Here is a 13,740-nt window from a genome sequence, read left to right as displayed (position 1 = left end):
TTTATTGAAAGAAAAACTTTAATAAAAATTAAATTTGTTGCAGAAAACGTAAGACACTGACGGTGGTAGAAGAGGTCAGTGCGACCAAGTATAGTCAATTCGATTTCAGTGCTGCCAGTTTGTATGGAAATTTGGAAAGTTTGTTCGATTGGGTTGTCTATAGCAGCAGAGAATGTAAAATATATATATATATATATGGGTATATATATGTATATATATATATTTTACATTCTCTGATAGCAGTTAGCCAATCGATGACAGCTTATATATATATATATTTAGATATAGATATATATATATGAACTTGCATATCATTTAAATGTTTATGTCCATATAAATTAACTTGAAATACATACTAATTGAATGCTAAATTTTAACATATGAAAATTGTATTTTTCATTTTCATGGAGAACACGAATTCACTGCATGATATAAATAATTGTTACACCACAAAGAATTGTTTCCCCATAATACGAGAGATAGTTGTGATAATGTAAATATGTATGTTATTGTTCGATCTGGCGTCATTGTTGTAATCAGCTGATTTTCTTATCGTTATCAAAGTCAAAGTGACGGTCGAAGTATATTTTTTGTCGCGCAACTTAATTCCATGTACGTTTATTAATTTGTTCCTGTCAAAGTCGTACTGTGTCATAGTGCAAAAAAAAAATGACTTCTACTGGGCTTTTGATTGTTTCCAATATAAAACAAGTGGGGAAGTCATTACGTGCTATAGAGAAATATGTAGGTAAACTATACATACACTTAAACATCCCCGCGGAAAAATGTCAACCATTGCCTATTTGGGGGCACTTGATATCTCAGTTGTATGTCGACCATAATCAATTAAGCAGTAAAAATATAAGTTTGAGCATTTTGGTGGGCGCGTTGAGAGAACAAGGTATCAATGCATTGCAAATAAAGCCTGTTGATATGTTGTTCTGTGATAGTCACTACCCTGAACTCTGTGATAGCATGTTACAACGTTTTAAAATTCCTGGACAACCTATTTACCTTGAAGAAGAAAATAATACGATTGTTGGTTTTGATCATCAAAATTTGAACGAGTCTACTAAAATGTATGATACTGTAGTAGTGGGTGGTACCTTTGACCGCATACATGTTGGTCACAAGATATTCCTTACCCAGGCTGTTCTTCGTTGTTGTCGGCGTTTAGTGGTCGGAGTAACAACAAATCAAATGAACAAGTGTAAGTTTGGCTTTCGCAATCCAAATATTTGTATTATATAATATATATTTATATAATCTACAGCTAAAATTCTTCCGGAATTAATTTTACCCGTTGAAACGCGAATATCGGAGATACGTGATTTTCTTACGGAAATTGATGCAAGTTTACAATATGAAGTCGTTCCAATCAATGATCCCTTTGGACCAACACAGACCGATCCTAACATGGACTTGATAGTAGTTAGCGCCGAAACACTAAAAGGTGGTCATAAAGTAAACGAGATTCGGGCCAAAAAGAATTTGCGACCGCTTGAAATATATTGCATAGAACTTGTTGAATCCTCAGACTTGGGTGGCGGTCCAAAAGAAAAGAAAATGAGTTCTAGTAATACACGTATTGACTTATTAGGAACTCGATTACGGCAACCAGAGGTTAGTTAATGGAGATTTTTGATAATAATGTAATCATTGTTTCTTTCAAATATAGGCGCGCCCTAACCTCTGCGATAAGCCATATATAATAGGTCTAACAGGTGGTATAGCATCTGGAAAAAGCATTATGTGCGATCGATTGCTTAAAAAGGGTGCACAAATTTTGGATTGTGACAAGATTGCACACCAGATATACGAGCCTGATCAAGTTTGCTATCAAAAAATAATTAATCACTTTGGAAAAGACATTGTCAACAAAGATGGACGGATAGATCGCAAAAAACTTGGTGTAATTGTTTTTAATGATCCTAAGCAGTTAGAAACGTTGAATAATATTGTTTGGCCCGAATTATTAGTAGAGGTTAAGAGACGTATACACGCTCTCCACGATCAGCATCAGTGCGATGTTGTTGTAATAGAAGCTGCTATACTATTGAAAGCAGGTTGGGAAAAAGAATGTCACGAAGTATGGTCAACAATAGTTAGACCTGAGCTTGCTGTGCAGCGCATTATGCAACGCAACGGTTTAAGCGAAGATGAAGCCCAAAAACGAGTTGATAGTCAGATGGCAAATAGTGAGGTGGTATCCAAATCACACATTGTGTTTAGTTCGCAGTGGACAGATGAGTTTACACAACAACAAGCGGATAAGGCCTGGTCCATACTGATTGAAGATATAGAAAAGCGAAAACTAAATGAAATATCTACTGACGAGAATGTCAAGAACAGCAGACTTTGACCAGAACGTTTAAAATTGTGAAATAATGAAATTTGTAAAATAAAGGTGATTGGAATTGCGAAAATATAAAACTCTCTCAACAACCGGATTCACGAGAGCAATTTATATCAGATAATTTTTAGATTAAATTGCTGGTGAAACCGGTTGTTAGTAGAATAGATTTGAAGTATTTTAATGACATCAGGAAGGATATAGGCAGGTATTATTATATAAGTGTATTCTGTATATGTAGTCGGAATTATATTTGCAATTAAAGATATTTTAAATTCTCTTAATATAATTCACAACAAATTTGATTTCGATCATTGCAATGATTTGTTTTAATGACTTTCTCCTTTTTTTCCAGCCACACGTTTGAAATCGGTCATTTTTGTTGTCATAATGGGCGATCCTATGAATCCAATGTAATCTATTTGTGTAACTTCTCCCCCTGATTGATTATTACGAACGTAAATCTGTAAATTTTGAACGTTTTGAAATTTCACGTAACGAAGATTGATTGGCTGGCCATTTTCAAGCTCTTTGGGATCCAATCTAAATCAATAAACAATCAAGAATAAATTTCAAACATTAAATATACAAATTGAAAATCCTTACGTTAAATCTTGCACGCTGGTCATAGACTCGGCCATGTCAAAATCGATTGTCCTTGGTTGGTTTATAAAAAGCTTAATTTCTTTTGGTCCCAAGTGTGGTGGTGCTTTGAACTTCAATGAGTGGATTTTTACAAGCTGATTAAATGTTACTGACAATATTAATTGCTCATCACAATCCGATTGAAGATAACCACCATTCGATGTAAGGCAATGATTCATGCAATGGTCATCGGCCTCATTCAAACATTCACATTCTTGCTTTGAAATGAATGTATTTAACTCCATCTGAAACGAAAAGTTTATTCTAGTATCTGTTCTTAATTTTTATATTTAAGTGTACCTACAAGTCCTTGACCATAGTCTTCACCAGCTTCATCTCCACCACTAGAACCGATGTGCTCTTGAATTTTATTTTCTAATACCGTTATATCTGCACCTTGGACGCGATCAATTTTCGTCTATGAATCACAAATGAAATTTAATTGAAAATACATAATCACAATTGAAATATTATTACCCTATTGCGGTAAAAGATAAATGTGGGCATAGCTGAAACTCCTTGGCTCGCTGCAGTGTCTTGACATTTATCAACGTCCACTTTGAGAAAAATTGCTTTTGGATATTTGGTTGGAAGAATCTCGAAATGGGGCGCTATACGTTGACATGGTCCACACCTGTGATAGGTAGGGAAAAAACATATTTAGTACTTAATACGACTGTTGTAGAAGAAAATAAAATTTTGAAATATTATGTGGAATACTACGGAATTGACATTCCACACCAGGTATAAAACCGGCACGTTAGATATACCCCAGTTTGAGCAAGTACATATGTAATTTTTGCGGGTAAATGTATATGTTCATACACTTCAGATTCTTACCAACTGGCAGTAAAATCTACGACCACAAGACGTATTCCGGCTGAACTAAGCTCAGTTTGAAAATGAGCATCATCATTAATAACACGTACACTCATATTTAGGTATTTTACTTGAAAATTATACTTTTCACAATACAAAATTACTATTTAGATTTCCTTATTGAACCAATTGACAAATGCTGACAATCACGATGACTGGCAGTTCACTAAAATCCCCAATTGGCAAGGTTGCATTTTTTCTGATACAAACAGTTAAATCTTTGCACATATAAATTGATAATCGTATATTTTGAAAGAAAGTTTTAATTAATAAAATTACCAAATTTGTGTTAAATTTGCATTAGTTCGTAATGGATATATATCTCTTTTCCGAATTACTATATTAACAAAAACAACTAAATTTTTAAAATTTTGTGTCAGTCAGTATATTTTGATTACCACATTGTTTCACTTTTTATTCTACTAATTTCTCTGATCGTATTTCTCTCGACTTTTATCACGATAATGACAAAGATCGGGTGCAGTTATTACAATTTATTTATTTTTATTTTCCAATAATATAAAATAGCTTAATTGATAAAGGAATTAGTGAAAAAAGAATTCCAAAAATAGAGAAGTAATAATAGTGTGCTTTTCACATAGTGTGACGCAATGGATTTTATTCGGTCGGCTACATTAAACACTGCTGAAAATGTGCATCCAAAAGAACAAATAATATCAATGAGAACAATGAGCGCAGAAATTGATAGCGCTAATAGTGATACATTTATAGTTGATGATCAATCTTCTGCATATAGTTCTATTCCATCAACGTCTACGTCATCCACAACAATGTCGCCAAAATTACAATTGGAACTATTGGATAGTTTGGACGAATATCCGACAGACTTTTCGGTTAAATCGTGTAAAACTGATGATATTACGCAGCAAATAAACTTAATTGATAATACCGTTCAAGTGGACAACGATATAGAACAGCATTTACATCAACAGGTGCTCCATCATTTAGGATTAAGCTTAGCTCTAGAAGACACTACAGATATGGTTTATCCAATATACAGTGCGATAATGGCTCATGAGAGTGATGGAAGTATGAGAGGGGATAACATATGTAGTGATTTGTCGTTATCATATGCCTCTTTGTCTTCTTCGGTTAACACATACGTTAGCAATCCTGTCGACGACTGTGACGATAATAATGAAGAAACTGGCGATAATTTAATGAGCTTTTTAAATGCTTCCTTAGATACACAAGACCTATTACTATCCGACGATCAGTCATTTCAAATTCCGTCCAGTACGTGTATTCCTAATATTTCTGACTTGGAAAAATCACATACAAAAAGTATTTTATGTAAAACAAAAATGTTACCAAATACGCAATATCCATTATTATCTCCATCATGCTCTTTTATGTCTAATGAATCATATGAAGTAACACAATCGCCGATAATAATGCAAATGCAGCAAAAAGAAACTATGCAAAATACATCAAATTTTGATTTAGAAGATGTTTCAGACTTCCCTTCTACGAATGATGATTTCATGAATACCGTTAATGGGGACACTGTCTTGTATACAAAATCTGTAAATAATAGTAAACAAGATGACATTTGTTTAAAACTAGAATACACGTTTCAAGACCAACAACTTGTACAAGTACGGCCTCCTACTGTGGTAGCATTAAATTGTCCGACACCGATACAAAGTGCACCATTAATTTGCTATGATCAAATATTAATGCAAAACAGCACATATATGGACAGGTCAGAAATGGATACCGGTAATAACCATTTATTATCTCCACCGTCGTCGACGTCCATTGCGCCAGTGTTTATAGATCAACAGCAACACAACTCAAGAGATAATAACTTTAATGAAAGGTAGTTTCCATTGCCCGTATGACCCACTTTTTAGAATGGCTTTAGTAGATTGCTGTATAATATACTATTTTGCCAGTCTTGCTTGATGCATGAAACAGTTTTTCTTTATTCTATCTTTTTAGCTGCTACAAAAAAATGCTAAAATAACACTTTGCGAATAAATACATAAATATATGGAATTATATTATAGATGAAAATAATAGATGTTTGTGTGCTATTTTTTTAATAATAACTAAAACTAAAAATTGTTTATTATTTTTTTTTTTAATTTCAGTAGTGCCTCTATTCAAACGATGTTTTTTTATTATTTTGATATGCTTCTAAATTCTAATTTCCATTTAATTGTAATGCGCTTTTCGATAATTTTTTGTCGTTGTCCCCTTATAGCTACCACAAAAAATAGCAGATTTTTATTACATTGGTTTTACAAATTGCAAATATTTAGGTATTGATTGAGTTTTTATTAATACATATTATGTTTTTTTCAAGGAAATTCGGTTCAATAAATATATAATAAAAACACCCATTTTACGGGAATCATTGAAGGAAGTTTTTAAAATATGTTAGTAAATAATTGTGTTAGTAGGTAAATATGAGTAATATATGATCAATTTGATTGATTCGAATAGTTATTAAATAGTTAAATTTTTGATAAATAATATGATAAATGTTAATTAAAAGGCACACAACTGAAATTATTAATGACTGTGAACCGTTAAAGTGAACATATCCTCAAACAATTCTGAGGACAATAGCAAAAAATTTAAGATGTAGTTTAATAGACGAGCCGTTACATATATTTGTGCGCTTTCAAAAGTCTTATGTGAAAAAACTATTTTGCGAATATATTGCTATAATTATTGCATATAATGATTTTATTGATTGACTTATGTATTATATATGTATTTTCTCTACTCCATTCCTCGTTAAATACGACATAATTTTAGACTGATTTAATGGATTGTAATATATTTGTTCATCTTATGCACATTTGATTCAATTTGTAGAATTAAATGTCGGGGGACTGAAATCAAAATTTTATTCCTATCATCGCTTTCGTTCAAAAATTGGATTAAAATCATTTTCTGTATTCAAAGCATTTTGTTGCTAATTGGTGAAAATATTTCAGTTTTTCATAGCCAGACATACATACAGATATGTAAATATATTTAAATTGATGTACCGTACCCACGTATGTGTATAATCGTTTGTATATTTCGATACATATACAATATTATTGTCATTGCTATTTCCAATCCTTTGTACACATATTGTATACATACATATGTACGTCTAGTTTTCATAAGTGCATAATAATTTTGGCCTAAGTACGAAACTTAAAAGGTAGTCATTCGTGGCGACCGTCGCCTTTATTTCTGTAAACACCTGCCAGAATAAATATACGTATTTTATTTGTAAATACCTAAAATAACAAAAATTTTAAATACCAAGTTTGCACACTCTTATATACACACAATGTCTGCACACATACATATATATATTATATATGTTTCTATTGAGTGGGCGACGTAGAGCATGATGAGCGGTGTTAAGGTGAGGTCGTTGGAGTGATGCCGCCTTGGCCAACACTATAAATAGCCAATTAATATGATGAGCGCATTTGCGGAACTTTCATTTTAATGAACTTTTACAAAACATAATTATATATACAAATTAACATACATCTTCACAATTATGTGAAATTTATTTCTGTAGTCACAGTTCCAAATATGTATTTAACGTAGGAATCATATTATTAAGTACATACTTATACAATGCGAATCAATGGATCTAAATACATTTCATGTTTAAACTAAATTCATTTTTACAAACATTTATATGCATGTATTTCAGCTTTCAAAATTTCTCGTGACAGCAATAAAATATGTAATGCAACAGGAGGTCTCAGAAACGAAATGATTTAGTAGTATGATTTTAGAAAAAAATTCTGCAATTATGGATTAAGGGTTAGTCGAGTTTGAAACAACAAACCATTTAGTCACTATTCTGTCACAAAATACATATATATATATATAGATATGTGATGTGAAGAAAAATAAACTTCAGTTAATGATTTTTTTATTTGGCGTACGCTGCAAATGTTTGTTTTTATGTTTTACCATACATATGTATTATTGCGTGTGTATGTATATAAATTTTATTATAGTATGTATATAAATGTACATACATAAGTGTGTATAAGCTCTATTAATAATAAAATAATGAATCGGACCGCAGCTATTGTTATGTTCTTTTTTTGATAATATTTGCATATTCAGTACTGTAAAACACAGACAAAAACGTTAATTTGTTTTGTATTAATTTACCAAGCAGTATTATTGAAGCGAATTGCCTCTCCTAACTTGTGCCGGCTCATATTAATTAATTTGTATCACATTATTTCCAGAGGAAAAAAAAAAACAAATAAACGCTAATTACTTTATAGATGTTGTATAAATTGTTTCTGCTGACATTTTGTTTATTTTTTTTTCAATGTAAAATACAATTTTGTGGCTTTTTATTAAAAACAAATAAAATTACAATCGCCGATTTTGCTTTCCTTACTGACAGATCCGCTGCAGCTTAAAGAATATTTAAACAAACGAAACTAGGCAACGATATGTTTGCAATAAACAAAACATACTTACATTATTTTGAATTAAAATATTCGATGTTCTTGTTTCTCGCAATCTATGTAATTTCGAATTGCGGTGGTTTGTAGTTACATGGAAGTAAATAATCAGCCTGATGAACTTTCATTATGTGTACGCCCCGGTGCCTTGCACAAACAGAAAGGAGAGCCAACTCATGCGACAATTACTACTTTCGAGGTATACATTTCAAATATCCCACATTTTCTTTTGCCATTAACTTCTAATATTGCAATAAATTATTAATTATGAATCATTCTACATATACGTATATATAAAATGAACGCGTTGAACTTAACAGCAATCAAATGCCCTTAATGATATAATTACCGAAATCGCGTTTGTAGTACAGCATATCTCTAATCAATGAGTTTTTACAATATCTAACAATCCTTTTAAACATTTCTCTAAACTGCTTTTTAATATCAACGCCATTTAACACATTTATCTTGAAACTTTCACTAATATCTTAATGCGATTATGAAATGTGCTATTATAGTATCGATTTCCGTTTTACTTTTAATTATTTTTAGATGTATTTCTTACCTAACGCTTATAAAGTATGCACGTTTGTTATATCTGTGGCAATATTACGATGATAATAAAAACAAATGTCAAACTGAGGACAATTATTTTACTGCTACAAATAACGTATTGACTATAAAAAGAGCTCAATCTTGAAATTTCTCTTATTCCCTTATCCCCTTGTTTTTGTTTACCTAGAACTCAGAGGAAGCGCTTGGACGTTATAATTGTAACTATGAAAACTGCAATCGTAGCTACAGCACCATTGGAAATCTACGTACGCATTTAAAGACACACAAAGGTGAGCTGCATGCTTTTTCTTTATTTAAAAGTATATTTGTACCTAACTCATTTAATATAGGAGTACAAATTGAATATGTTATATTCTAAACTTCATTTCAATTCTATTTAATTATCTAACAGTTTTTTAGTAACCATTAGCAAATTGTTCCATTTTCTATATATTGGATTACTTTCAGGTGAATATCGGTTTAAATGTACAGAAGAAAGTTGTGGCAAGGCTTTTCTTACGTCCTACAGCTTGAAAATTCACATCAGAGTACATACTAAAGTGAAACCCTATGAATGCGAAGTAACAGGATGTGAAAAGGCTTTTAACACACGTTACAGGTATTGTAAAATTAACAATTAAGAAATGGCTAAGCTCGAGTGTAACCGAACATTTTATACTCTCGCTATTTATATATACAATAAATGTACAATGTACTAAGATAGCAATTTACTCATAATTTCGGCACAAAATCCACTAAAATATCGATAATCATTAAATATACATAGTGTAGTGTATGAGGGCTGCGGTAATTTCAATAATTTTAGCCACCAATATTAGACGCTCACTTAAGGGGTTAGGTGGGTTTCAGAGACTAAAAACAAGGATATTTTTACAATTTTCTTTTAATACTTGCAATTATATATTTCACTTAAACAATTTAGTATTTCAAATATACATATTTGAACAGTATTTTCTGAAATTTTTATTTACAAATTCCCAAAAACTGAGCCGTTGGTACGTTATCTCTCATGACGTGTCCCAAAAAGAAGTCTTGGGGTGGATATCATAACTCTTGATTGGTGTATCCAAAGTCAATAAACTAAACATATTTCGATAGTAAATGGATAAATCTAGTTAATGAACGAAGGAAAAAAGAAAATATTGAAATTTGAATTTTTGATTGAATTTTAACCAAAAAAACTCACGTTCTTGGTAACTTTTTCGTCATATTTTGGCTCGAAAAAAATAGTTGTAATGATCGTTAATACAAAATTCCAATTCGCTTCATAAATTTTCGAGAAATCGTGTCGACCGGCTTAGAAAAAATTAATTTTGAGATAAACGCGTATAAAGTTTTACATTCATACTTTACGTGGCCTGATGGTTCGGGTTTATCTCTTGGAATTAGAGTAAGTTTTTTTCTGGTTTTGCAGATGAATAAAATCTTTACAATCCCTTTGTTTTCCCCCAGAATTAATATGATCATCGTAACTCTAGTGAACTTTAAGTCTAAATATCAGCCAATATGTGCGTATACTTTTGTACATATGTACATATATGTAAAGCGATTTCTCTGAGTTGTGTTGATTTTAATAATCGGACTTATAAACAATGATTTAATAATGAAGCTAAGAAATGTTGCTCTTTTACAGATTACAGGCCCATTTACGTTTGCACAACGGGGAAACATTCAATTGTGAGATATGTCAAAAATGCTTTACTACCCTGAGTGATCTAAAGAAGCATATGCGTACACATACACAAGAGCGTCCATATAAATGTCCCGAGGATACCTGTGGAAAAGCCTTCACCGCCTCACACCATCTTAAAACTCATATACGCACACACACCGGTGAAAGACCTTATCCATGTGAGGAGATAAGTTGTCAGAAGTCCTTCAGCACATCGCATAGCTTGAAATCACACAAGAAAACACATCAGAAACAACGCAACAGGAGGCAAAATAACTCGAGCAATAACAAGGAACGGCGTTTGAAAGTGAAAAAAGATCCGAAGCTGTTCTCAGTAGCTGACAATTCAGATTGTAATATATCTATTAAAGTAGAAAGTGATAGTAGCGGTTACAATGAGGAACACACTTCGAATGGAGAAGACGAAAGAGAGGAAAATTCGTGTATTCAAAGCATCGTTGATGATTGCAGCTTGTCGTCGTTAAGCCCAGTTAGTTTCATCAAAGCAGAATCGGCTGATTACAATAGGACTGATTTGTTTGCTGTACAAATGCCAGAAGTGAGAAATACAGCTTTGCCAATTTTGACGCCGAAAATTGAAAGTAATGCATTTCCGGAAACATCACAGGCACTGCAGCTTGCATACGCCGCAGAAGAGGAAATACCCGCTCCTTGGGTAGATGCAGGTGTGCTTATTTCGAAACCAATTATGCCGATGGCGCCAGTTACCAATGCTTGTGTCGCACTCCCAACAGTGGTGCCGAGTTTTGTAGATTTACAACAGAATTACGCTAGTTTTGGTAAGGCAGAAGTGGCAATCATAAGCAATACGGGTTCTATATTGGATACTAGTGCGCCAATTCTACCAGAATCAACAGATCCATGCGACTATTTGGGTCATAGCAGTAACGGTAGCACATATAAAGCAACGACATCAGATTTACCGATAGAAACGTCGACTACAATGCAAGTAATGCCAAACATACAAATGGATATCGATGGTAGTAATAGTATTAATATAATACCAGAACCAGCAAATAAAATTGTTGGGCCGGTCGTTAATTCCTCAATAAACGTAGATCAATCCATGGATATGATTCCAACCGAGGAGAGCATTGAACAACTATTGAAGGAGGATTTGCAGTACAATAATGATGCAGAGGACATGGAAACCGAGTCGCTGTTAAACGAAATTTTAATGACCATCGATAATAATACACATCTACTACAGGAGACATTACAGCAGGCAAAGCAAGTGCCAGAAGACGCCTCAGGTTTAATTGAAGTGGATCTCCGAAGCGATAGACCAACTCTGAAACAAATAACGGCAGATGCTGGAATTTGCGGTTGTACTAATTGTAAATGCGATCAAACTCAAGATTGTCAAGGTGGCTGCACCAATGATACGCCTTGTAGAAAGAAAGGCAATAGTAAGCACAAATGCTGCCATAACCATAAATCCCAAATACAGTCCCAGCCTCAAAACACGCATAACCAAAATTTGGAAAGAACCATAACAACTAAGCCAAAAACGATTAATCGCGGTAAGGACTGCTGTCAGAGTAAAAAAGAACGAGCGTCGGCGAAACGCGACGCTGACATCAATCAAAATATTGAAGACGTGGCATTATTGCTGCAAAACTTAGCTTCTATGGGTGGTAGTACTGGTGGCGGTTGCTGTGGTGGCGATAAGAATACGCCAGGAGGTTGCGGTACATCGGATATGTCCAAAGGAATAAGTAAAATGAGCTCAGCCGGCGGTAGTAGCAGTTGCTGTGCAACCAAGTCGCCTACTATGCCAAATACGCCTTCGTCTATGGTAAGCGCGCCAAGTGCACCACCTCCGAAGTCACTGAAAAGTTCTTCTTGCACGTGTAAGAGCCCTGCTGAAGGTGTTGCTAATGGCTGTTGCGTTATTATCTGTACTAAAACTCTGCAGGCCTTGCGACGTGTACTCACACGAAAAAATCTAAATCTTATGGTTTGCCCACAGAGTCAAAATTGAAATGCCTTAATACAATAAATTTATCTATTTACCAAGTCAGTGACATGAAAAACTTCAATAAGTTTCTAACCATAGTTTTTAAATTTGCAACACCAAAGATTTGCTTTAAAATCCCAATTATCATTATTAACACTAAGATTTTTACAATTAAACCCTTGCATATCTGAATGATTATATATAGTTTAATAAAAAAAATTAATTAAATACTAGAAAATAGTTCAATGTATTTAAAATTGTATATAGAGATTAGGATGTTGTTGTTAACTTTTAAAAAATAATAATTTTGATAATTACAAATCCTTATAACTTGTTTATGTTAAATTTCGATTTTGAACATACAAAGAATAATAGAGGTAGAAGGATGGCCAAATATAGGTGCTTTAGTAATTGAAAACATAATGATATATTAATTTCGTTAGTAAGCTTGAGATTTTTAGTTCAACACTTTATTAATGTATTTGTATTGATCGAAAGATTTTCGATATTCGTCATTACAAGATGGAAAACTACATTTTTGGATTTGTCTTAAATTTGAATTTTGATGCTCTTCACATATTTTTTATAATTCATATAATCGTGAATATTTTATGTACATTAATACCTAAATGCAATATGATCGGTTGAAAATAAGAAAAAAATTGTTTTTATATTGTGATTTATAGAAAACAACAAAAAGAAAAGCGAAGGAGTTTACTTTTCTCTGTATACATACATACATATACATATATAGTATATGCACATATGCATATGCGGCCTTTTGCCATTTGGGATTACAAAATAAAAATGAAACATTTTTAGTTATTATTTATAGTGTGAGTAATCGGTATAATTGTACCTAATAAGCCAAAGTACTTGTTTATATTTTATTTGTTTTTAATGTTCATGTTAACCAAAGTGCCTGTATTATGTATTAATAAATATATTCAATTATGAATCGCTTTGTATTTTGTTATAATGTTTGCCTTTATTAAAAATATCGTAAATTAATTAAAAGTTGTTTTAATATATACATAATTATATAAATAATTAATCGCTGATTAGAGTTTATTTTCAATTGAAGTGCGAGCGATTTTATCCTTAAAAGTGACTACCAAGATTTATTGGTCAAACTTATGTAATAAAAAATATATCAAAT

General features: G+C 32.4%; 3 protein-coding genes and 1 long non-coding RNA gene across 5 annotated transcripts; 2 read left to right on the top strand and 2 right to left on the bottom strand.

The window, feature by feature from the left end:
* Positions 1-398: 398 nt before the first annotated feature.
* LOC105214897 (bifunctional coenzyme A synthase) lies at positions 399-2,522 on the top strand. Its single transcript, XM_011188589.3, has 3 exons — positions 399-1,210; positions 1,274-1,623; positions 1,679-2,522. The coding sequence occupies exons 1-3, from the start codon at positions 670-672 to the stop codon at positions 2,360-2,362; spliced, it is 1,575 nt and encodes a 524-aa protein (XP_011186891.1). The 5' UTR covers positions 399-669; the 3' UTR covers positions 2,363-2,522.
* A 58-nt stretch (positions 2,523-2,580) lies between these two features.
* Positions 2,581-4,045, bottom strand: LOC105214899 (thioredoxin-like protein 1). The gene is made up of 5 exons (XM_011188590.3): positions 3,839-4,045; positions 3,476-3,632; positions 3,303-3,416; positions 2,960-3,243; positions 2,581-2,896 (listed from the first exon to the last, which is right to left on the bottom strand). Exons 1-5 carry the CDS (start codon positions 3,931-3,933, stop codon positions 2,683-2,685), a joined length of 864 nt encoding a protein of 287 aa, XP_011186892.1. The 5' UTR covers positions 3,934-4,045; the 3' UTR covers positions 2,581-2,682.
* A 254-nt stretch (positions 4,046-4,299) lies between these two features.
* LOC105214900 (metal regulatory transcription factor 1) lies at positions 4,300-13,539 on the top strand. 2 transcript variants are annotated; one of them, XM_011188591.3, is made up of 5 exons: positions 4,300-5,720; positions 8,443-8,551; positions 9,095-9,197; positions 9,376-9,526; positions 10,562-13,539. In XM_011188591.3, exons 1-5 carry the CDS (start codon positions 4,489-4,491, stop codon positions 12,603-12,605), a joined length of 3,639 nt encoding a protein of 1,212 aa, XP_011186893.2. In that variant the 5' UTR covers positions 4,300-4,488; the 3' UTR covers positions 12,606-13,539. The 2 variants fall into 2 exon arrangements, with proteins under 2 accessions (XP_011186893.2, XP_011186894.1); XM_011188592.3 differs by lacking the exon at positions 8,443-8,551 and having other exon boundaries at positions 4,309-4,830.
* On the bottom strand, positions 8,194-9,097 carry LOC128921391 (uncharacterized). The gene is made up of 2 exons (XR_008470852.1): positions 8,369-9,097; positions 8,194-8,302 (listed from the first exon to the last, which is right to left on the bottom strand). It is a non-coding gene; the product is annotated as an uncharacterized LOC128921391 (long non-coding RNA).
* Positions 13,540-13,740: the final 201 nt, after the last annotated feature.

The sequence above is a fragment of the Zeugodacus cucurbitae genome, chromosome 4 (genome assembly GCF_028554725.1).
Source record: "Zeugodacus cucurbitae isolate PBARC_wt_2022May chromosome 4, idZeuCucr1.2, whole genome shotgun sequence".
NCBI lineage: Eukaryota > Metazoa > Arthropoda > Insecta > Diptera > Tephritidae > Zeugodacus > Zeugodacus cucurbitae.
The sequence above is the reverse complement of the archived record's forward strand: the minus strand, read 5'-3'. Positions and strand labels throughout refer to the sequence as shown.